Raw genomic sequence first — 20,907 nt, 5'->3', positions numbered from 1 at the left:
CTTTACCTACTTTGCAGGTTTTGCAAAGCCTCGGCATGTTGGGTCCTGTTGTGGGAAGGAAAAGAGAAGTCAGAGCTGCTGCTGTTCTCGGGCTCCTGTCTGAAGCCAACCTTTCCACTCTCGCCTGGCTGGGGGTCTTTCCCCTGGGCAGGCAGCGAGTCTTGGGGCCTCTGGAGAGGCAAGGGTGCCCTGGCACAAAGGCGAGCGCTCCCCCTACGGCAGGAGGCAGAGAAGAGCCGGGAAGCTTAAAGCGTCCCCTCGTGTCCCCTCCTGCTGGCTCCTGGCCCTTGGCTGGCCGCCAGCTCCACGCTGGCCCGACCGGTTTTTCCTGCCACTGCGAGAGGCGGGCCTGAGCCTCGGATGGGGCGACCAGCTGCCCGGGCCGAAAGGAGGCCAGGTTTGCAAAGGGAGCGCAGCTGCCCTACCGACCTGCCCGCAAATTCATGCCCGATGCGGCCCCGCGCCGGCCGCGGAAGAATCGGGCTGCCCGGGGCCAGCGCCGCCTCCCGGCGGAGAAGGGCTGGCAACTGCAGACCAAAGGACCGGACAGCTCCGGGGGCGCCTAGGTCGCCCACCGGCTGGGATTTAGTCCGAAAGCCCCGCTTAGCACGTGACGCTCTTCTGGCCGCTACGACGGTCAGGCCATTGCCGCGCAGCCCAGCCGAAGGGCCCGGGCTGGAACGCTCCTCCGACGGCCCTCGCCCCCTTCCCCGGGCGGCAGCGGCTCAGTTGCACGCAGCTCTTCCCAGGCGACCCTCGACCAGGAGCTCCGGGCTGCCCGCGGAAGCCGCCCTCCGAGCGCCGGGCTTTCTGCCCCCCAAGCTGGGAAGGAGGCGTCCTGTCGCTGATCCGAGGCGGCCGTAGCCCTCGGGAAGCGGGCCGGGCGGCGGGCGCTGAAGCCGCAGGTGGTTCAGTCTTGCGGCCAACCGCTCGGCTGACCGGCAGGTAGAATGGTAGCGCGCAAAGGCAGCTCCGGCCCGCCCCGTCCGGCCGCACCTGCCGAGCCCGCGGCGCAAGAGCCGGGGCAGGGCGAGGCCGCCGGGCGCCGCCCCCTTTCCCTGGGGCGGGGCTTCCAGCGCGGGCGGAGCCTCACCTGCCACAACCGGAGCGGCAGGCTGGCCGAGGCAAAGTTTGCGGGCTTGGCGACCGCGCGCACCTCTTCTGACTGCGATGGGGACCCAGGCGGGGCTCGGGCTGCTGCTGCTGCTGCTGCTGCTGCTCCAGGTAAGACGAGGCGGGACCCTTCGGGTTAGACGCGTTGGGGACCCTTCCGAGGCAGCGGATGGTGGGTCTCTTTCCCACCTTGTTTCTGGGAGCCCCTCGGCTCCTCTTCCCCGCCCACCCAGTCCTGGGCTCTCTCCCTCCCACGTCTGGACCCCGAAACGTCTGTCCACTGGGAGGCTCCCCCTCGGACTTTGGGATCCCTTCGGAGGGCTTTGCCCCAGTGAGGGGCTCCCGGGCTTGGCAGTGGCCTAGAAGGGGCTTCGGACCCCCAGTTCCTTCTCCATGGGCTTCCCCCGGATGAACAGGTCAATGGGAACAACTGTGCCGTTTGGGCTGTGTCCCCACCTCCCCTCACTCTCCGCTTTGGCTTCCCAGGGTGAAAAGGGGCTCAGCAAGGATGGGGCAGGGGCCTCTTGCCGGCCAGGATTCAGCTCGGAGGCCTACGTGTTCCAGGTGCCCAGGCGAGACTTGGAGAGGGGCCGGATGTTGGGCAGAGGTAAGACCCTCTGAGATGCAGGCGGCTGCCCAGTCTTGGGGGGGGGGGCTGAGGGAGAGAGTGAATGGTGCTCCCCCCTTCCAGATAAGAGGGTATCTTGTGCTGTTGCTGCCGCTGATGCTGGGCGCCTTGGAGGAAGGAGAGGAGATTCAGATTCCTTCTCCATTTCCTGCTTTCTGAAAGGGAAAGTGGAAGCTCTTTGGGGACTCTCTAAAATGGGTGTGTCGACCTTCTGCTCTCTTAAGACAGAGGACCACTCAGGGCAGCATTAAAAGTGGGAGTTTCCGTCTGGAAGGATGAATTTCAGTCCTTAAAAAGCTCATTCAGCTCCATTAGGCCCGAGCACTTCACGCCTGAGAGTTGACTATACTGATTACTTATTTATTTTGTTTTTGTTTTTCTGGTGTTTTTCTGGTAAAGTTTTTAAATAGTGTTACCATCTGTCTAGAATTTGGTGCAATGGGGCAACTTGGAAGTATTTCCAAGAATAATTTCTACCTCCAGAGTTGCTGTTTTTTAATTAGTGGCTTCAATATGTTGGTTCTGGTTTTAAACCTTGCAAGATGCCCAGATTTGTTGGCAACTTAGAAATGTACATTGCAAATAAATAAAAATATAGTTGTGCTAAGAAGTTCCCAGGGTTCCCGTCTGGGGGAGTTTAGAAGGTCAGAGGAAGGCCCCTGGCCGTGGCCCTTGGTGGCAGCCTGAGGGAGGAAGAGGAAGCCTCAGACTTCTCCCAAAGTGAGCTCTGTGGTCAGACACCCCGAGAAAGCTGAGCTGGTATTTCCAGTTAAGACCAAGTGACAGAGATGGCCAGGAAGGAGCCTCCCTGCTGTCCTTGGAGCCAGGTACAGGCTACCTGCGTGGCTCAGGTAGTTTCCACCTGGCCTTTTCCTCCTTTGGCAAAGCAAGGTGGAGCTTGGCAGGGAGGTGAGGCCTGTGTCTCCTTGCAGCTGGGCAGGGTTGGGCCTGCACAGACTGTGTGGTGCGTGTGTGTGCACAAGCGCTGTTTGAACTCTGATGGACGCTTCGGGCTTCCTGCTGGCACTTCAGCCGTTGGGGTGAGCCTGAGAGGAGATGGCTGCCCCCTTGTGTTGTGTCAACAGCCTCTGGTGAATCATTTACTTGGCTGAGCTGCTGTGCAGGCCAAATTTTTCAGCCCTGCTTCAAAAAGTCCCTCGGAGCTGACCTTGCCTCTCAGCACAAACCCTGAGCAGGGACCCAAGCTGGCTTCCCAACCCCCGGCCTGGCCCTCCCCCTGCAACACTGTGTTGGCCGCTGGGTTTTTGATCTGGGCACTTTCCCTGTTCACATCCGGTGCCCAAGGCAGCAACTGCAGAGCCAAACCATAACTGGGGAGTTAATTCCAGACCCAGCCTCTTTGCTGCTCTCAGTGTTTCAGGATTATTTCATTCCGTATGTATTTTTCTTTTTCGGGAATCCTTAACCCCAGCTTCTTTAACAAGTGCCCAGAAAAGATTTCCTACATCTGTTTTGCTAGTTATGAGGAACAGAATGTTGCAGGTGTGGGAGGAACAGTTCAGAAAGATCTTCAGGTGGCTGAGTTGCTGATAAATGTGAAATGAAGAATCCGCACCAAAGAGAAACTATTTATTTATTTATTTATTTATTGTTCACATTTTTATACCGCCCTTCTCCAAAGACTCAGGGCGGTGTACAGCAAATAAAACACAAGTAGAAAAATTTTAAAATACAATATATAATTAAAAATCTAATTCCATGAGCTGAATATTTAAAATACATGGATAAAATTATGAAATAAAATAACCCCCTTAAAACCCCATTAAAACCCCTTGATTAAAATTTATCATTAGGCCAGCCCTGCTTGATGAAAAAAGAAAGTCTCAAGCTCGCGCTTGAAGGTTGGAACATTAAACTGATTGGAACATTATAACTGTGTTCTGGTAATTAGCATTGCGCTAATTTCGAGGAGACCTTGGATTAGTTTTCACATAGCCGGACTTTGCAAGTGCAACTGTACTCGGGGTTAAAGAATGGCAAGTGCCTCAAACTGGCTGCTAAATGCATCACCACCTCAAAATGCTCAGAATGCGGCTTGTTGCTGGCTGACCTGAGGTGTTTTTCCAAGGGGCAACTGGACCCTCTTGGAAACATTTCACTTCTCATCTAAGAAGCTTCTTCAGCTCAGAATGTCAAAGTTCTGAATTTTCAAAGAAAAAGCCAAGGAAGTCCAGTTGCCTTTTGGGGCGGGGGTGGGAGGCAAAAGCGCCTTTGGGACAGCCATGAGCTGGAGGACTGAGCATCTCCATAGATACTTAAGGCCTGGCCTAACCATAAGAAAGATCACCCAAACTGGTCTTCCCTCGGCTCGCCTTCCTCTGAAGGCATCCGGGATGCCTCTCATCCTCTAGGCAAGTGTGCTTCACTCAGGAGCTTGGGGAGAACCTGAGATCTGCCAGAGTTAGTCCTGGTCTTGTGAAGCAGACTCAGCTCAGGGCCTCCTTCGGGCAAACACGGCAGGAGGGAGCAAGCGACTGGTTTTCAGTCTCGGTGGTGGAGACAGGTAGAGGATGCAGAAGGCTGCAAAGGTGCCATGAAAGGAAAGGAGTCCGGAGAGTCTACTCTTTGTGGGGCTGAGAGGAGGGAATCCCGTGAAAAGTGAATATTGTTTTAGCCCTTGTGTCTCAGTTTTAAAATTTTAAAACTTCTTTACACAAGACCCCCTTCTGCATAAAATAATACTACCAAAGCATAACATAGGTTGTCCTTAATTCATTTCTTTCTGAAAAGATTTGGTTGTTCAGTGACCTCCATGAACAAAAAATAAGGCTAAACCAAGTTACACTACAATGGATTGTCCATGAAACTACTTACACGCCCACTTGGGTGTCAACAAATGTCTTGTCTGTGCCTAAGAATTTTAAATATTTTCTTGGCTGCCTACAGGACAAAGGCATGAAACATTTTCCAGCATTCTAAGGTTTTCATGGATAATTCTGGAGGCCTTTAAGCCTTTGTGGATCATCTGCAGAAACAGCATTGTCAAAGCCACCCAGCAGAACAAAACTCGTCTAGTTGGTTTTGCCTGGTTCATCCGATGTTCTACCAGCTCCTCTACCCAGATGCCTTCCAGAAGTGCTGGAAAACCTGGGAGCTGCACGTAGCTCTGAATCATGGGGCAGAAAAAATGGATACAGGGCAACTGTAAATCTGGATGTAGCAACCAGGGGAGGAGGGCTGATCTAAAATGATGATGCATTTTTCAAGCCTTGTATTTGTGAGAGAATAAATCTCTCTAGGCTGGCAAATTATGATTTGATTGCTTATTTGTTCCCTATGACTATCATTAACCTTATGATTCTTGACGAACGTATCTTTTCTTTTATGTACACTGAGAGCATAATCACACTTGGCCAATCAAGAATTCCATCGTCTTGGCCTGCAAGCTTTGGTTTGTGTCCTGTTTGGTATTAGAAGAGAGGAGAGCTTTCATAGCCCTGGCCTTGTTAAGGTTCCCTTAAACCAGCCTTTGAGGCTACCTGCATCTGCAGGAACCTTTATTTGGACGAATTGCCTATTCAATAGCTACCTTGCTTTCTTTTCCAGTCTGAACTGGAGATGTTATGGATTGCTGCTGTGAATAATAAAAGGACTTGAATCTTAATAGTGTGGCGTCAAACTTTGAAAGAGAGTTAAAAAGGGGCTGCTCTGCATTGAGTTCTTTGTCATGTGATGTCTCTGCCTGGCCCCTCTCTGAGCCAGGAAAGAAAAGGGGCTATTCTGGGTGTTTCTGGTCTGCTGCCCTCTTGAGAGTTCTTCCTGAGGGGGTCTCATCTTCCTGGGATTGTGGGTCACCTTTGCATTAGTTTCCCAGGTGCAGCTAGCGGGGTCTGCATTCAAAAGGGCTCCCCTTTACCAGATGGGGCTGGCTGGAGACTAGGCGGCCATTGGTGGGGCATGTTTGAGGTCCAATCCTTGTTGTTGCCTAGGAGTTGATGTCCTCAAGGGCCCCTTCGAATTGAATGTTTCGTGACACAGTGTGTGAAAGTCTATGCTAAGCATGCAATGCTTTATTATTCGCACATTGCAACATTTGAAGGAAGCTGAGTCAAGTTTTGCTGTTCCAGCGTGAGTTCCAGTGTATCTCTGGCGTGGCTCCTTCCTGCGGTTTTTCCCTGCGATTTTGGTGCCATCGGCTGCAGCTGTTTTGCAAGAGGTTCGGTCAGACGAGGCAGAGCTTTGATTTGCGCCTCTGCCCTCGATGGACTTTGTGGCTGTAAATTGGCCTCCTTTGTCCAGATGTCTGCCCTTTTGGGGGCAGCTTGCCATGATCTGCCTCTGAAGGCTGTTTATAAGATGGTTTGTTTCAAAATCTTGGCTTAGAGATGCTCGGCATGTCTCAGAAATCATATATCCACAAGAAGCTACCTAAAAAAAATCCTAGCCGCATGGAGGGTGTTGTGTGAGTGATGAAGCACCCGGCCTTCCGCTGACCTGATTACACACCGTATGCAAATGAGGCCGGAGGGTGGATGCTCAAGAGAAGCCCCTCTGGCACTCAGAGCCCAGGTGGCCACCACATCTCTGCCAATGAAAGAGGAAAGCCAGATGGCTCCAAGTTGGCACACCCAGCAGTTTGGCATGGGTGTAATTAGGCAGCCCCCTGGGCCCCAAAGGGGACCACCTCTAGCCAGTGTCCAGACCGGCCCTCAGGCCTGGCAGAGAGTGGGCCTGGGTCCCACTGGGGTCCTCCTTGAAAGGAGGCCCAGGAGCAAAGGCTGCCTTGTAATTAGGGCCGGAGCTCCACCCTCCTCCCTGCTGCTCTTGCTCTGCAAATTAATGCTTGCAGGAAATTGTCCCACTGAGCCCCCTCAGACCGCTGCAGGGCCAAAGGTCTCAAGGCCAGCTGCAACAGCATCCTGGGTCTAGGCAGCTGCCTTGCTGGTTCCATGGCTCAGCTTAGCTTGGTGATGCCAGCTGGATCTCACTGAGCCTTACACCTCCCCTCTGCTATTCCAGCAAGGTGGGCATTAGGAAGGCAGTGCTGCTTCGGTGAGGCAGGTTGTGAGCAGATAGAAGCAGTTTTGTGCAGGCAGCCTGGGGCTCCTTATGCAGGCAAGGCTCCTCCTGGAGCCCCGAAAGGGGTCTTCCTCAGTCCTTGCTGCTTTTCCAGAATTTGCCTCCCTCCCCCTCCACCAACATATCTGGTTGACCCGATTTAAGGGAGACTTTTCAGAGCAGGAAACTCCCACCAGGCTGTTGAATGCTTCAGTCCTCTGAATCAGCTTTCAGGTGAAACTCTTGTTCTGCAACTTGGAAAGTCATGGCGAAACTCCAGGATGAGGTCACTGCTCAAGAGTCTGGCTCCTGCGGGGTGGGGGGGGGAAGGGGGGGAGGGAATTAGCCCCAGCCTCGTTTGACACATCCGAGCACCGGCTGACCTTCCTTGTTCCTTCTCTGGCTGCTGGAGGTGACATCATGGTCACTTTCGTCACTGGGGGGGGAAACAGGCAGGGCTCAGCACAGGCGGGGGTGGGGGTGTTGGTGGGCTGAAGCAGGGAAGGGCCCACCTGGCCTGGGCGGAAGAAGTCGGGCTTTGCCAGTCAAGGAGACCTTGGTGGTTCCCTGTTTCTGGCTCTGCCCTTTGGGCCTCAGTCTCATTTTCTTTAATGGCCAACCGGGTATCAGTTAGTCCTCAACCTATGACCACAGTTGGAACCAGAATGTCCATTGCTAGACAGGCAAGGTGGTTGTTAAGCCAGTTCTGCCTGATTTTATTGTTTTATTAAGCAAGTCACTGAAGCTGTTAAATGAACCATGTGGTCAATAAGCGGATCCAACTTCCCCCGGTGACTTTGCTTGTCGGAAGCCAGCTGGGAAGGCTGCAGGTGGGGATCACGCGACCCCGGGAGCCTGCAGCCGTTACAAAAATGTGGCAGTTGCCAAACACCCAAATTGTGAGGGTCATAAGCAGGAGGGCTGCCTGTCAGCTGGTTTCTTCAAAGCTAAACAAGGGATTGTAAATTGAGGAGAACCTGTAGCTCTGACAACCTAGCAGCAACACAAGATGTGTTCTTCCTCCTGCCCAGAATTGGACAGGTGGGGGGAATATCCCCCCCACCCCATTCCAGAGAGAACAAGAAATACTTTTAATATGCCCTGCTTCCTTGACAGTGCCCAGCATGCATCTCGTGGCCATGAGTTCCACAGGTTCTTGGAGTGTGCTGTGAATCGGGACTTTCCACTTGAGAAAGGACTCTCCTGACCAACCCCTTGATGGGCGGGTGGCAAATAGTCTGTCTCTCTCTCTTCCCCCCCCCTCCGCCCGTGTGACTCTTTTCTGCTTATCCTGGCCGGATGAGGAAGTGGGGCCTTTTTTGTGGCTCTCCTTTTGATGTGCCCCACCCTGAGCTGGAATGCAAGACGATGACCAAGATTATTTTCTTTCCCTGATAAAGGCATGGAGGAAGCTTTGCCCATATTTGGCCTTGCGGAGGGGCTGGTTCATCCTGACTTTTCAGAATCCATAGGAGCCAGGACTAAAATGGGGAAAGGGACATTCCAGCCACCCCCTTGTTCACCTCTGTTCCCAAGCATTCATCTTAACTTCTGCTTTTTCCTGTTTGAGGGCTACGACTTTTTGCTTCTGAATTGGAGCAGGGACAAGAGCTTGCTTTTGGGGATAGCAGGGCCCCTTAGCCCCTGTGGCCCCTTCCCCTCTTTTCCATGCCAGGATCCCCTCAGAGGCAAGGCAGCCTTGGGGGGAGGGGAGCAGGCAAAGCCCTCTGGGCTCAGAACCGGTTCAGATTCAGCCAAGGGGTTCAGGCCTTCTCCCTTAAACTGCAAAGGATTGGGGGCCAGTGGCCTGGGTTACTCAAGATGAAACCTCTTGAGGTTTATGAGCCAAAGGCGCCCTGGAGGGTTTGGGTCTTCCAGGGAAGCAGGGAAAGAGAAGTAAAGAGGGGCAGAGAAGTTGGGTGAAACTCGAGCCCTGTAGCTGGAGAGACTTAGCTGAATCTTATTTTGTTCATGCACTGGTGTTATTCTCTGAAACACAGAAAATGTGAAGCCCATCTTCCTAGACAGAGGACTGGAGACCTTTTCATAAGAAAACTGAGGTCCCAAGATGGTTGTTACAAAAATAAAATCACAAGATTTGCCACATTAAAAACAACAACAGCCAACCACTTTTCTTTTTCGAGGAATCCAGGGAATTAAGGTCTTGGCTAGAATGAAAACGTGGCCATACATTGCAAGGGAAAAAAACATCCTAAAAGCTTTTAGCGTGCAGGAATTTCATAGGTTTACCCCAAAACCTTCTCCTTCTGCCTGGAAAGACAGACTTCTGCAGATTAAGTGCCTTTCTGGGCAGGTCTGGGGCCAAGGGGGCGCTCTCTTATGGACCATCCTTTGCTCCCTTCACCCAAATCCCCCCCCCCCCAGTTGAAGGAGACATCAGATGTTGCCAGCCCCCCCCCACGACTCAGGTCTGCAGCTGCTTCAGGAGAGATGGGGGGGGGTCATGCCCTGAAATGAGGCTTCCCATCCCCCATCCCTGCATCTTGACATTACTATGCAGGAGAGCCTGGGGATTGGGGTCCAATGGGGAGGGGATTTCCTCTGGAGCCCCCCTTTCCCACACTTGGCCTTTTCTAGTGGTGAGGGTCATACACACACACACACACACACACAAACACAAAGGGAGCCTGCCTGGGCTTGCACAGATACCACTCCCAAAGTAGGCTGGCTGGAGGAACCGGCTTGAGCTCCCTCCACGCCCTCTGCCTTCCCTGCATCCCCCTCCCCCTCATGGAGCCCAGTCATGCTGGCAGGACTGCTGTGTGCCCAGGTGGCTTCTGGGCCTGGGAATCCAGGGCCAGCCTCCCTGGGGCCCCAGTGCCAAAGGAAGTGGGGGAGCCCAGCCTCTCACTCAGACGGCCCCTCCTAGCTGCTTCTTGTGGAAAGAGAATGAGCCTCCAGAGCGGATGAGAGGGATAAGGATTCCCCAAAGCTGAGGCTGCTCTGGAGAAACCAGGAGGGGGCTGGAATAGTTTGTGGAGAAGAGGGAGCTCTGTGGAAATATGGCCCCCTCCCCTGCCCCACCTCTGCAGGGGAAGCCCCCATCCCATATTCTCTGAAGGAGTCCTGGGGGTTCCTAGCACCCCACCCTGGCCTCTGCCTCTCCATCCCTTGGTCCTTATTCTGCCTTTCAAGCTGCTCCCCTTCGGAGCAAGGAGATTGAGGGGACAGGCCAACCGCTGACCCTCAGCAGCCTGGGGGCCACCTGAGGGGCCTAGACGTCCTCCAGGATGCTGGCTGCATCAGCATGTCTGATGTGTGCTTGGGAGCCAAAAGGGGCTTCCCTCGCATCGGGCCCCTGGGAGTTCCCTGGACTGAAGGGCCTCTCTCTGGCCGGGCTGGAGCCTTGGTCCAGCTGGGGAGGCAGCCAGAAGGGAGAGAGGCTCTGGCTTTGCAGGTGCAGCCAGGAGCACTTTTCCTGAGGGGAAGTGAAAGGGCAGCTCCCGGTTTGGCTTCCTTAAAGTTTAAAGCATGTTTTGGACCAGTCAGTGGCTCACTTCTGCTTGGGGTTTTGCACCGGCATCCTCCTTTTTGTGTTTGGCTGTGTGTGTGCAGGATTTGGTCTCACAGCTGTACTAATCCCAACCTCCCTGGGTGTCCTTCGATCCAGGGAGGGGGGGGCGGGTATTCCTGGGCTAACCTCTAACCCAACCCTGCCCCACGTGGCTCTTTCCGCATTGATTCAGCTCCAACAGCTCCGCCAGTTCAGTCTCCCCGTTATGAAATTGACCTCCGGTTGCTGCTGCCTTTTGGGGAGCCCAGTCAGTTTCAGTTGACTTGGGGGTCTGTGGAGTCTCCCCTCGCCCAGCACTCCCTGCTCTTTGGACTGTGCCGGCCATCACAGAGAGGGAGGCTCTTGTCTGGGTGATGGTTCTGCCATTGAGCTGAGCTGGGGAAGGCAGATGTTCCCCAGAGGGGGCACCTAGCAAGTCTAAGAAACCCGAATCTGCCTCCAATCTGCTTGGCAGAGATCCTTACGCTGCACTACCAACATGATAAACCTGCATCCTTTGTTGTGACCACAGAAACAAGGCGCCTTTTGGTCAAGTGTGTTGTGGGAGCCCAGCCTGGGGGGGGGGGGTCAGTTTGGAGTTTGACCGATGAAGAAATTCCAGGAGGCGGAGTGAACAGAGTGAACCCTGGTTGCCATTCAGGGGCTGTGTATTTTAAAGCATCAGATCCCGGAAAGTGGGGAGTAGCAATTGGTAGAATCTGCCTGACTAGATCTCTTTCTCTGGACCAGCCAGGGACCAGGGATCTGCTTGCCCTCTGTGGAGAGAAAGGTGGATTTGCTGCCCCCCCCTTGGGAGGAGGCCTTGGAGAGAAGCCTCTCGCCCTCTTCTGAGGGCATCCTGGCAGGGGATGATGAGAACGAACCAGGCTGCAACTAGGGCATCTCCTGGGCTCAACCTCCCTCCTTCGGTCAAAATACTGGGGTGGGGGTGGGGGTGGGGCAGGAAGCAGTGCTTATGGCCCTGTGTCCTGATGAGTCTTGCAGGCACCCAGTGAGGCTGAACTGGAGGCTGGGAGTGGCAGCTGGCAGGACAAAGTACCGTACCTTGTTTGTGTTTGAAAAGCAGCCTCTGCTTCTAGTGTCGCCACACTGGCGCCCCCTGGTGAGCAGAGTTGGCCAAGGCAGCTTGGCAAGAGTAGGCTGGTGATCCTGCCTGTCTTTCTCAACCTTCCAGTGGACTTCAAGGGCTGCGCAGGGAGAAGCCCAGGAGCCTTCTTTTCCCAGGACACACGCTTCAAGTTGCATCCAGATGGCACAGTTGTGGTGAAACGGCCCCTGCATCTCCACAAGCAGGAACTGAGCTTCCTTGTGCACACGTGGGACCTGGGAGGCAGGAAACATGCAGCCAGAGTGACCCTGAAGCTCCAGCACCATAGCCATCACTGGCTGCTTCCTCATGGGGTATGCGTCCCCCTTCCCTGATTCTTTGGGGGAGGTTTTGCTGGTCTTTGGAGCCGGCTCTTCCGTGCTTGCTTGCAGAACCAGAGACCCCTGTCTTTATTCACAGGAGACCCATCCATCTGCTCAGGCAGACGTGCTGTATTTTCGAAGGTCTTCACCTGGCCTGAGGCGGCAAAAGAGAGACTGGGTCATCCCTCCGATTCTTTGCTCTGAGAATGAGAGGGGCCCTTTCCCCAAAAACCTGGTGCTGGTAAGGACTTTGCTTCTGGCACCTTCTACTGGGATTCTCTTGCACATTTTAAAGTTAGTTAGTTTCTAGTTAGTTAGTCGTAAATGACCCACAAATGCAGGACCCCAAACATTGCAGCTTGTGGCGGCACTGAGTGGACATTTGGTCTGAACCCCTTGGATGGATCTCACTTCAGCCGAGCTTTGGGGCCTGCATTTCTGTCCTGGGCCAGGCAACGCAGCTGCCACAGTCTGCTCTGCCCCAGGCCGCCCCTGGCCCCTGCCCTGGAGGGTGGAAAGGGCTGCAGGCCCACCCCGTCCCTGACCTTTTCCACCCCATCTCCCCAATCAGATCAAGTCCAGCAAAGAAAAAGAGAGCACCGTCTACTACAGCATCACTGGGGAGGGGGCTGACAGGCCTCCAGTTGGCACCTTCATCATCGAGAGGGAAACCGGCCAGCTGAAGGTGACTCGCCCGCTGGACAGGGAGAAGATTCCCCGCTACCAGGTGAGTCCACGTCACCTGCTGCCGTTACACAGTTTGCTTTCAAGTTTTGGCGGCTGCACTGGGTGGCTGAGGAGGGCCACGTCCTTGGAAATCGGCCAGGTGGATTGGGTGGGAGGGCAAAGGTCAGTTTCCTCTGGGATGCCAGGACAGCCGCCAGGCCATTTGCTGCTCCACAGGGGTGGGTCCATTTTTGATGGCGGAGGGGTTTCTTTCCTACCAGAAAACCCCCAAAGAAACCCAGTTTAGAAGCAGGTGACTCTGGAGGAAAGCCACGACTTTCCTAAAGTGTCTGTGTTTTCTGTCCAATAAAAATTCCCATCTCCTTTCCTGGTGGTCTCTAAGGGGGCTGAGAGGTTCCCAGGACCTCCGAGATCCTCCCCTGTCCTTTGGGGCAGCTTCTCCAGAGCTGTCCGTCCTGGGTGCCGAGAACCGTTGAGCTCCGTGAAACATGCTGCCCAGATACATCTCTGGCTTCTCTTCTCACCCCTGGTGAATAATGGCCTTTCTCCGCCTTCCATGCAGCTCTTTTGCCACGCGGTGTTAGCCAACGGCCAAACAGCAGAGGAGCCCATGGAGGTGATCATCAATGTTGTTGACCAGAATGACAACCGTCCACTGTTCACAAAGAGCGTCTTCGAAGGGTCCGTGGAAGAGGGAGCCAAACCAGGTAGGGGAGTCTGGTTGAGGACACCAAAACCTCATTCCTGTTGCGTGGCTGCCCTCCGTGGCACAGGCAAAATCCCTCCTGGACAATGAAGGACAGTCCTGGTCAAAGCCATCCAGACCACAACCTCAGGCTGTCCAGCCAATGCCCGCTCATACGTGTCCCTGTGGGATTAAGTGGTCAGTCCCTGCAACCGCTGGAGGAGCTTCTGGTTGCCCAGAAGCCAGAGGCTTTTTTGGCCGACAGGCGCGGATGGGGCTGGGCTCCTGCTTGACTCTGGTGCTTGTTTCAAGGGAGGCTTTAAGCAGCCCCTCCTTTGGGTGTCCCCAGGAACCTCTGTGATGACTGTGACAGCCACGGATGCAGACGATGCTGTAGACTCTTATAATGGGGTCATCACTTACTCCATCCTCAGCCAGGAACCTGAGCCGGAAAAACAGATGTTTACCATCAATAACGAAACCGGCCTGATCAGCGTGGTTGTCTCAGGTCTGGACCGAGAGGTAAATGCCGGGCGCTGGGACAGCCTCAGGGGGTGCCCAAGCAAACCATTTCTCCGATGGGGATTAATCATGGGGAGGGAGGGAGGGAGGGAGGGAAGGAGGAATGAATGCATCTCTGTCGTCCCTTTTCTACTGCTTCAATCCCGAGTGAGCAAGGGAAGAACCCTTGTCTGCCCTAAAGGGAGAGATTGTTAGCTCTCCAAGGCAGTCCAGAGGAGAAGCACAAGCGGAAGGACTGCCTTGATGGTCGGGTAACTTGAACAGAAGTATCTCTCCCCTCCTCTCCATTTCGTTTCTGGAAAACTACGGAGGGTCCCTTCCGAAGCGTTCCCGCACCTTCCTTCTGGCTGGGAGACCTTCCCCACATCAGGCTCTTCCTCCGTCTCCCAAGGTCGTTCCCACCCACCAGCACAGAGTGTTGCAGGGTGCATGTCTGGTTTTTTGCAGAGAATCCCAAAGTACACCCTGCTTCTACAAGCAACTGACATGCTGGGAGTAGGCTTAAGCACCACCGGGAAGGCTGTGATTACCATCACCGACGCCAACGATAACCCGCCAGTCTTCGACCCCATCATGGTAATGTGGGGACTCCCCCACCACCCGCCGTTAGCCATGCTGGTGCCACCCTGTGGCCTGAAATTCATCTCCCTGTCGCGTAAAACTACCCAGCCACGTCCTGCACTTCCTCTGCAGAGGCTCTGGGTGGAATTGTGGCCTCCCGTTCCCTGGAGTCCCCTCCCCCTCCCCCCTCCCCCATGGAGATAGGCACTTGCTCTCCTCTGACGGCTCCGTTTCTTTTGCAGTACGATGTGATTGTGCCGGAGAATGAGGTGGGGGCTCCGGTTGCCATCCTGAAGGTCAAAGATGCGGATGAAGAGAACAGCTTAGCTTGGAAAGCAAAGTACAGCATTGTGAAAGGGAATGAGGAGGCTAACTTTGCAGTCACTACTGACCCGGACACCAACAATGGTCTTTTGACTACGGCAAAGGTGAGCGGTGGGCCCCTCTTTGTGGGGGCTAGAATCCTTCCTGTGTGTTCCCAGCCCAATACCCTGCTGGAGTATCAACTTCTGGAGTTCCACTTAGACCAAGTCAACTCTCCTTTTCTCCCACCTCCTGTCCTTCCAGGAACTGGATTATGAGACTAAAAAGCAGTATATTCTTGAAGTGATTGCAGTGAATGAGGTTGACTTCTCAGTCCGTCTCCCAACGTCCACGGCCACCGTCATTGTCAATGTGAGCGATAAAAACGAGCCCCCGGTCTTCATTCCCCCGGAACTAAAGGTGTCAAAGCCCGAAGATCTTCCCATTGGAAAACCAATAGCTGAGTACACAGCCCAGGATCCTGACAGGTTCCTGGAGCAAACCCTCAGGTAGGGGTCTGTGCGAAGATGCTCGTTCCAAGGTTGATCATTTGAGCGGCTGGCTGAGCCCGGGCCTGTTTCTCTTGCAGATACTCAGTGAGGAGTGACCCAGCTGGCTGGCTGAAAATTAACCCCGAAACTGGCCTGATTGAGTCAAAAGCCCTCCTAGACCGAGAGTCAGATTTTGTGAAGGATAATATCTACAAAGCCATCATTGTGGCAAGCGACAATGGTAAGCTTGCCCCCCGCCCCCCAAAAACCTCTGCATTTTGTCTTGCACCCAAACAAACAAAAAAAACCTGGGGAGCAGGGGAGGGAATTGAGGGATGGTGCCACGCAAATATATGTATTTGTGGAACTGACCCACCCTCCCCTCTCTGTCCAGCGAACGAGCCGGCCACCGGCACAGGGACTCTACTTTTGCATCTGGAGGATGTGAATGACAACTGGCCGGAACCAGATCCCCGAATGTTTGACATCTGCAGCCGCAATCCAGAGCCCCAGGTGTTAAGCATTGTAGACAAGGATATCCCTCCCAACACCAGCCCCTTCCTCGCAAAGCTGGAATTTGACTCCAGTGCCAATTGGACAGTCGAGACCAACCAAGGTAGGCAGAGAGCGGCTGCTCTGCAGGACAAGGGAAGCGCCTGGAGATGCGCATCAGAGCTTCCTGTTTTCCTCTGAACTCTTTCCTCTTTCTCCTCTCCAAAATTTGCATTAAAGTATAAGAGGGAGATTCATTAATGACTTCATTAGTTTTTTTTAATTAGTGTTTTGAGCATGGCTCTATCCAGCTCTGACTCACATTCTGGGCGTGTGTCCTTTGCAGACAGTCTGACCCTTAACCTGGTCAAGCAGCTGGAGCCTGGGGAATACAACATCGCCCTCAAGCTGACTGATGGCCAGGGGCTCTCTCACATCACCACGGTCAAAGCCATTGTCTGCAACTGTGACGGGTCAGCCAAAAACTGCGACCGAAAGGCGTTTCTGCCAGCAGCAATAGAGACCTCTGCCATTCTGGGCATCCTTGGGGGCATCCTTGCCCTTCTGAGTGAGTACTGCGCTCCCTTGCTCCTTGTTACTCCCGGGAAGCTGGGCGGCTCCTCTTAAGGGGCTGCCCGCAAAACGCTGGGCTTCCTGGTGCTTGGATGCAAGGCCCATCCCAGGCCTAGCAAACTCTGGCCAGTGGAGAAGGCCGGGGCCTGGATTTTCCTCCAGGTTGGGGAGAATTGCTCGCTCTCATTCCTGGCTGCTGGAAACTTTTGCTGCCTCCAAGATTTTGGCCGGCATGTTTTCCCACCTTGGTAGCCACGAGAAGAGGAGAGTTGGGGTGTTCTGCTTGTGTGGGCATCCATGAAGCTAGAGCTCAGCGTCAGACTGATCCGCTTGCCAGTGGTTCAGATCAATGGCCACCATGGTTGTCGTGTCCCACCCCCACTCCGACCAACGAGTCAAGGAAGTCCATAACAAATTTGGCAACGAAGCCTCTGCAGCTTGCAAAGTTCCTTCAAGGTTTATCAGGGCAGGCAGGAGTCCAAGTTGTGACTTTAGCGATAGGGTCCGGTATCAGAAGACTAGATAAGACTTTGCTTGACTCAAGGTTGGAATGCCAAAAGCAGGTCCTTTATATAGGCTGTGGGGTGTGGCTCCATGACTTAGCATTTATCCAGGCCTGCCTCACCCTTCCTTCTGCTGGCATCACCTCTCAGATCTCCGGAAGCGAGGGTCCTCCTACTCTGAATTGTTTTCAGCTGGATCTGCTGTCAGCATCTGGGAAAGGGAGGGGTCAGAGGGAGTAGGGCCGAGTAATTCCAGCACCTGGCTGGCTTCCTGCTCTGAAGGCTGAGCCAAAGGAACACACGCTGTATGAGTGAGGTTTATTGGGCTTCTCCTTTCACTCCTTGAATCCTCTCCGGGCATGGGGCCAGGGCCAGGGGCTGGAGTCATGACAGGCCGTTCATCTTCATTATCAGACTCGGAGTCTGATAAAAGGCCCGGTTGGAGATGGGAGGGGCCCGGCTGAAGAGAGGAGGGAGGACGAGTCACAACAATGGTGCTCGGATGGTGTCCCGGTAGGGAGAGTATTCCAGAGACTGGATCTCTGTTGGCCCTGAAGTCCTGGAAGGTGGCATGTATCGGGAGCTGTTTGGCATTCCCTGATTCAGCCAGATGAGAGCTTCCTGGCTGACGGGGCCTCTTGACCTGCCTTGCAGTCCTGCTGCTGCTGCTGCTGCTGTTCGTGAGGAGGAGAAGGCAGGTGAAGGAGCCGCTGCTTCTCCCCGAGGACGACACCAGGGACAACGTCTACTACTACGATGAAGAAGGCGGAGGGGAAGAGGACCAGGTGGGCCTCTGGCTCTGGGCCCCCGGGACCAGGCTGCTCCTCCTCAGCAACCCCGTCCCCAGGCCTGAGCTGTGCTTCTGCTCCCCACGGCGCTTTTCTTTTCTTTCCTGCTCCTGCAGCAGCTGGGTGGGCTGGTTATCCAGAGTGGTGGTCCCACTTAACACCCACCCACCCCCACTTGGGCTGGCAGGGAGCTTGCGAGAGGGCCTGGCCTTTGCTCAATTTCTTTCGGGCATTCTACTTACTCGTTCCCCAGCAGCTCTAGTCAAAACGACTTATTTAAGCCAAGTTTTAGAAAGGAATCCCTGGAGGGTTAGCGCTACGGTGAAAGGAAAAGTGACCAAACAAAACCATTTTGTTCTTCCGAGGGAAGGAAGGAAAGGTCTCCTCTGTTCATTGTCTGTCCTGGAGGAGGGTTTTCTTCTTGCCTGTCTACCAGAATCATCCCTGATTCTGGTCAGCTCAAAGTCCTGGAGTTTTCTTCCTCTGCCCAAGAGCCTGCGGGCATCTTCTCTTCCTAGGATTACGATCTGAGCCAGTTGCATCGAGGCCTGGATGCCCGGCCTGAAATCACCCGGAATGACGTTGCTCCAACCCTCATGCCAGCCCCGCAGTACCGTCCACGCCCTGCCAATCCCGACGAGATAGGCAATTTCATCGACGAGGTGAGTGGTACCCGGAGCCCACTTGGAGGGGAAATACCCGGTTCCCAGGTACCTCAGTTGAGCAAGCAAGACGTGGGCACAGAAGCTAAATCCTGTAGCGGCTGAACAGCTACAGATGCAGCCTAGATAGAGGCAGTCTGCTCTCTTGAGCCTCTGCAACAATTTGGTGAGCCCTTTGTCATTATTTCTCAACCTCAGCAGCTTTAAGACGTGCGGCTTCGTTCGGCTGGGGAACTCTGGGAGTTGAGGTTCAGACATCTTAAAGTTGCTCAGGTTGAAAAAGATCATTCTAGAGAGATGGGTCAGCTTCCTCCACTGTTCAACAAATGGAAGTTTTGTTCATTTCCCTTCTTGCAGAACCTGAAGGCAGCAGACACGGACCCCACTGCTCCCCCCTATGACTCTCTGCTGGTGTTTGATTATGAAGGCAACGGCTCAGAGGCCACCTCCCTCAGTTCCCTCAACTCCTCCTATGGAGACCAGGACCAAGATTATGATTACTTGAATGACTGGGGAAACCGTTTCAAGAAGCTGGCTGACATGTACGGAGGGGGCGAGGAAGAGGACTAAGTGTGACTGGAGTTGGGGGCTGGAGGGTGGGGGACAGAAGACTAGAAGGGAGAGAGAATAGAGGTGACTCTTGCCAACTTTTCCATAATTTACCAAAACATACCCAAGAGATCCTCCTTGAAGAAGATTCTGACAATCTCAGCTCTGTGGGATAATTATAATCAGTATGGTCTTGTTGAGGCTGATTCAACGCAACATGGAGTTTCTTTCTCAAAGGCTGGACACCCTCAGGGGGAAAAGGCTTCTCCAGGAAAGAGAAAAGTATCTGGATTCTGGAAGGACAGGAAGACCCTCTGGTGCTTGGTCTTGTATCCAGGAAGTTTCACCTGAGTGTTTCTACTCTGTCTTCTTATTCATCTGTCCTCTTGTTTGCTTAAGAAGAACATCGGGCTTCTTGGTGCAAAATTGTAATGCATCTTGTAGAATATGAGGAAAAATATGCAAGAAAAATATTTTTGTGAGGCAGAGGATAAAACACAGCTGATACTATGGTCACGTAATAGGACAGTGATTCCTATTGATGGCCCCGTTGAGAGGTGAGGGCTTCTGCCTGCACAGATAAAAATCTCCCAGTCTGGATACGGTGGCTAATTATTGGAACTTTCTCTAGGAAGAGCTCTCCAAGCATGGTTTTTCCCTGACCAAAAATATTTCTGGTGATTCTGCTCATACGTTGCATTTGGTTTCCCACCCTTGGCTTTTACTTTTCAAAGGCAGGCTTGTGGGAGTGATGGGGAGTCTCTCTCAGAAGAGAGGCAGGATTTTTGATTTTTTTGCCACTGTTAACCAACATGGCTCTCCTCCTGGATGAATCTATTTAGGATCCTTAAATCAACTTGTCCAAAGTGCCTTTGCTTTCACACAATGCTCCTGCCCGACCTTTGCCTCTCAGATGCCCAGAGTCCAATCTGTATCGGGTAAGGCATCTGCAAAACCATCCTGCACGATCTCTTATTGTGGCTTGAAAGGCCTGGTTTATGGCTTGGATGATGTCTGTCCACTGCTTTTTAAATTAGCAAACCTGGCTTTAGCACAAGATGTTACTCCCTGGTGCCTTCTCATAAAGTGCTGAACAGGTGGAAGCAGTTGCCTTCCCAGGCCAACCCCTCCCTGCCCCTTTAGGCTTTTGGGCCAGAGGGGAGCTCAGCGGTGGCCCAAAGCCTGGCACGAGCTCTTCCGCCTTGGGCCTTCGTCTGGGGACTAGGCTACACGGTCTCCTGTGCAGGGCCTTATAAAATACAGCCGTACAAGATGGCGTTTGTCTACCAAGTAATCCATATTAATTAGAACCGTTTCTTCTGCCAAGGTGCCACTTGTTTCCTGTGGTTTGTTTCCCACTCCTTAGCCCTGATGGTATAATTACGGCCCAATTGATGGGCACCTTTTGGAAAATGGCTTTCTAATTTTAGATCTGTGTTAAGCTATCATTTTTGGATATATATTGTGGAAAGATTACAGAGATGCACATTTTTTAAAATTATTTTATTGCACAGATGCTTTTAAAAAATAATAAACTTTATTGTTTAAAAAGTACTTCTTTTCTTGAATCTCTCTGTCATATTTATTAGACCTTCTCCTGAGATTGCATGCTTTTTCTAACCTAAATGTTTCACTGACTTCAGACAGTTTTATTTTCAAAAGTCGTGGTGATGAATAACAAGATAAATCCAGGGTGAGCGTACATCTTCTTTCCCAAGTTGCTGTGTGTCAAATTTGTACTGTGATTTCCAACCATTTCAAAAAGTCATGCATATTTCTAGACTCTTAAGTGCAATTGGTGTGCATGAGTGTAAAATTCTAAAAGCCTTCACATGGTTAACTTAGGATACTTGTTAGTATGAGGTTAAATCACAGAATCATAGTTGGAAGTGAACGTAAAGGCTGCCACGTTCAACATCCTGTTCACCTAGAGCACTTTGGTGCTTTGCTGCCATTGCGGGCAGAAACGCAAGTCTGAAGCCAGCCGCTTTCCAAGTGAAGATAGGTGGAGGCAGCAAAGAGATTTCAAGCCCTATGGATCCATGCACACATTCATCTTTGGGGCTGATTGCACTATTCCACTCAAAGCATTTTCTTTTCTACAGCAGAATTCTGTTTATCCCCAAGCGCTTGCCTTCCGCTTCATTCCTCTACTTAGCACGGGAACTAAAAGATGAATTTAAGACTTAAAACCTTTTTGTAGCCTAGGAATGTCCTATTTTAGAACGGACTTATTAAAGTATCAAAGGATACTTTGAAGAATTGAATAAAATAGTGTTGAATTATATTTGGCAGGGTAAAAAAGTGAGGATAAAATTAAAATTTTATGGGCCTCTGGTGGCTCAACAGACTAATGCAGTCTGTTATTAACAGCAGCTGCTTGCAA

General features: G+C 52.9%; 1 protein-coding gene across 1 annotated transcript; it reads left to right on the top strand.

Moving 5' to 3' along the window:
* The first annotated feature begins 1,092 nt into the window (after positions 1 to 1,092).
* Positions 1,093 to 20,075, top strand: CDH1 (cadherin 1). Its single transcript, XM_058155541.1, has 16 exons — positions 1,093 to 1,224; positions 1,600 to 1,720; positions 11,470 to 11,696; positions 11,803 to 11,946; positions 12,277 to 12,432; positions 12,955 to 13,099; positions 13,427 to 13,599; positions 14,047 to 14,175; positions 14,403 to 14,588; positions 14,728 to 14,972; positions 15,053 to 15,195; positions 15,349 to 15,570; positions 15,793 to 16,014; positions 17,177 to 17,307; positions 17,829 to 17,972; positions 18,330 to 20,075. Exons 1-16 carry the CDS (start codon positions 1,171 to 1,173, stop codon positions 18,540 to 18,542), a joined length of 2,655 nt encoding a protein of 884 aa, XP_058011524.1. The 5' UTR covers positions 1,093 to 1,170; the 3' UTR covers positions 18,543 to 20,075.
* Positions 20,076 to 20,907: the final 832 nt, after the last annotated feature.

This window comes from Ahaetulla prasina, chromosome 12, assembly GCF_028640845.1.
Source record: "Ahaetulla prasina isolate Xishuangbanna chromosome 12, ASM2864084v1, whole genome shotgun sequence".
Classification (NCBI taxonomy): domain Eukaryota; kingdom Metazoa; phylum Chordata; class Lepidosauria; order Squamata; family Colubridae; genus Ahaetulla; species Ahaetulla prasina.
The sequence above is the reverse complement of the archived record's forward strand: the minus strand, read 5'-3'. Positions and strand labels throughout refer to the sequence as shown.

Excerpts from the sequence above, each read along its gene's own strand:
- CDH1 (XM_058155541.1), top strand. The coding sequence starts at position 1,171 with ATGGGGACCCAGGCGGGGCTCGGGCTGCTGCTGCTGCTGCTGCTGCTG. Across the intron at positions 13,100-13,426 it reads GGAAGAGGGAGCCAAACCAG|GAACCTCTGTGATGACTGTG; the intron begins GTAGGGGAGTCT and ends GGGTGTCCCCAG. Across the intron at positions 17,973-18,329 it reads TAGGCAATTTCATCGACGAG|AACCTGAAGGCAGCAGACAC; the intron begins GTGAGTGGTACC and ends CCCTTCTTGCAG.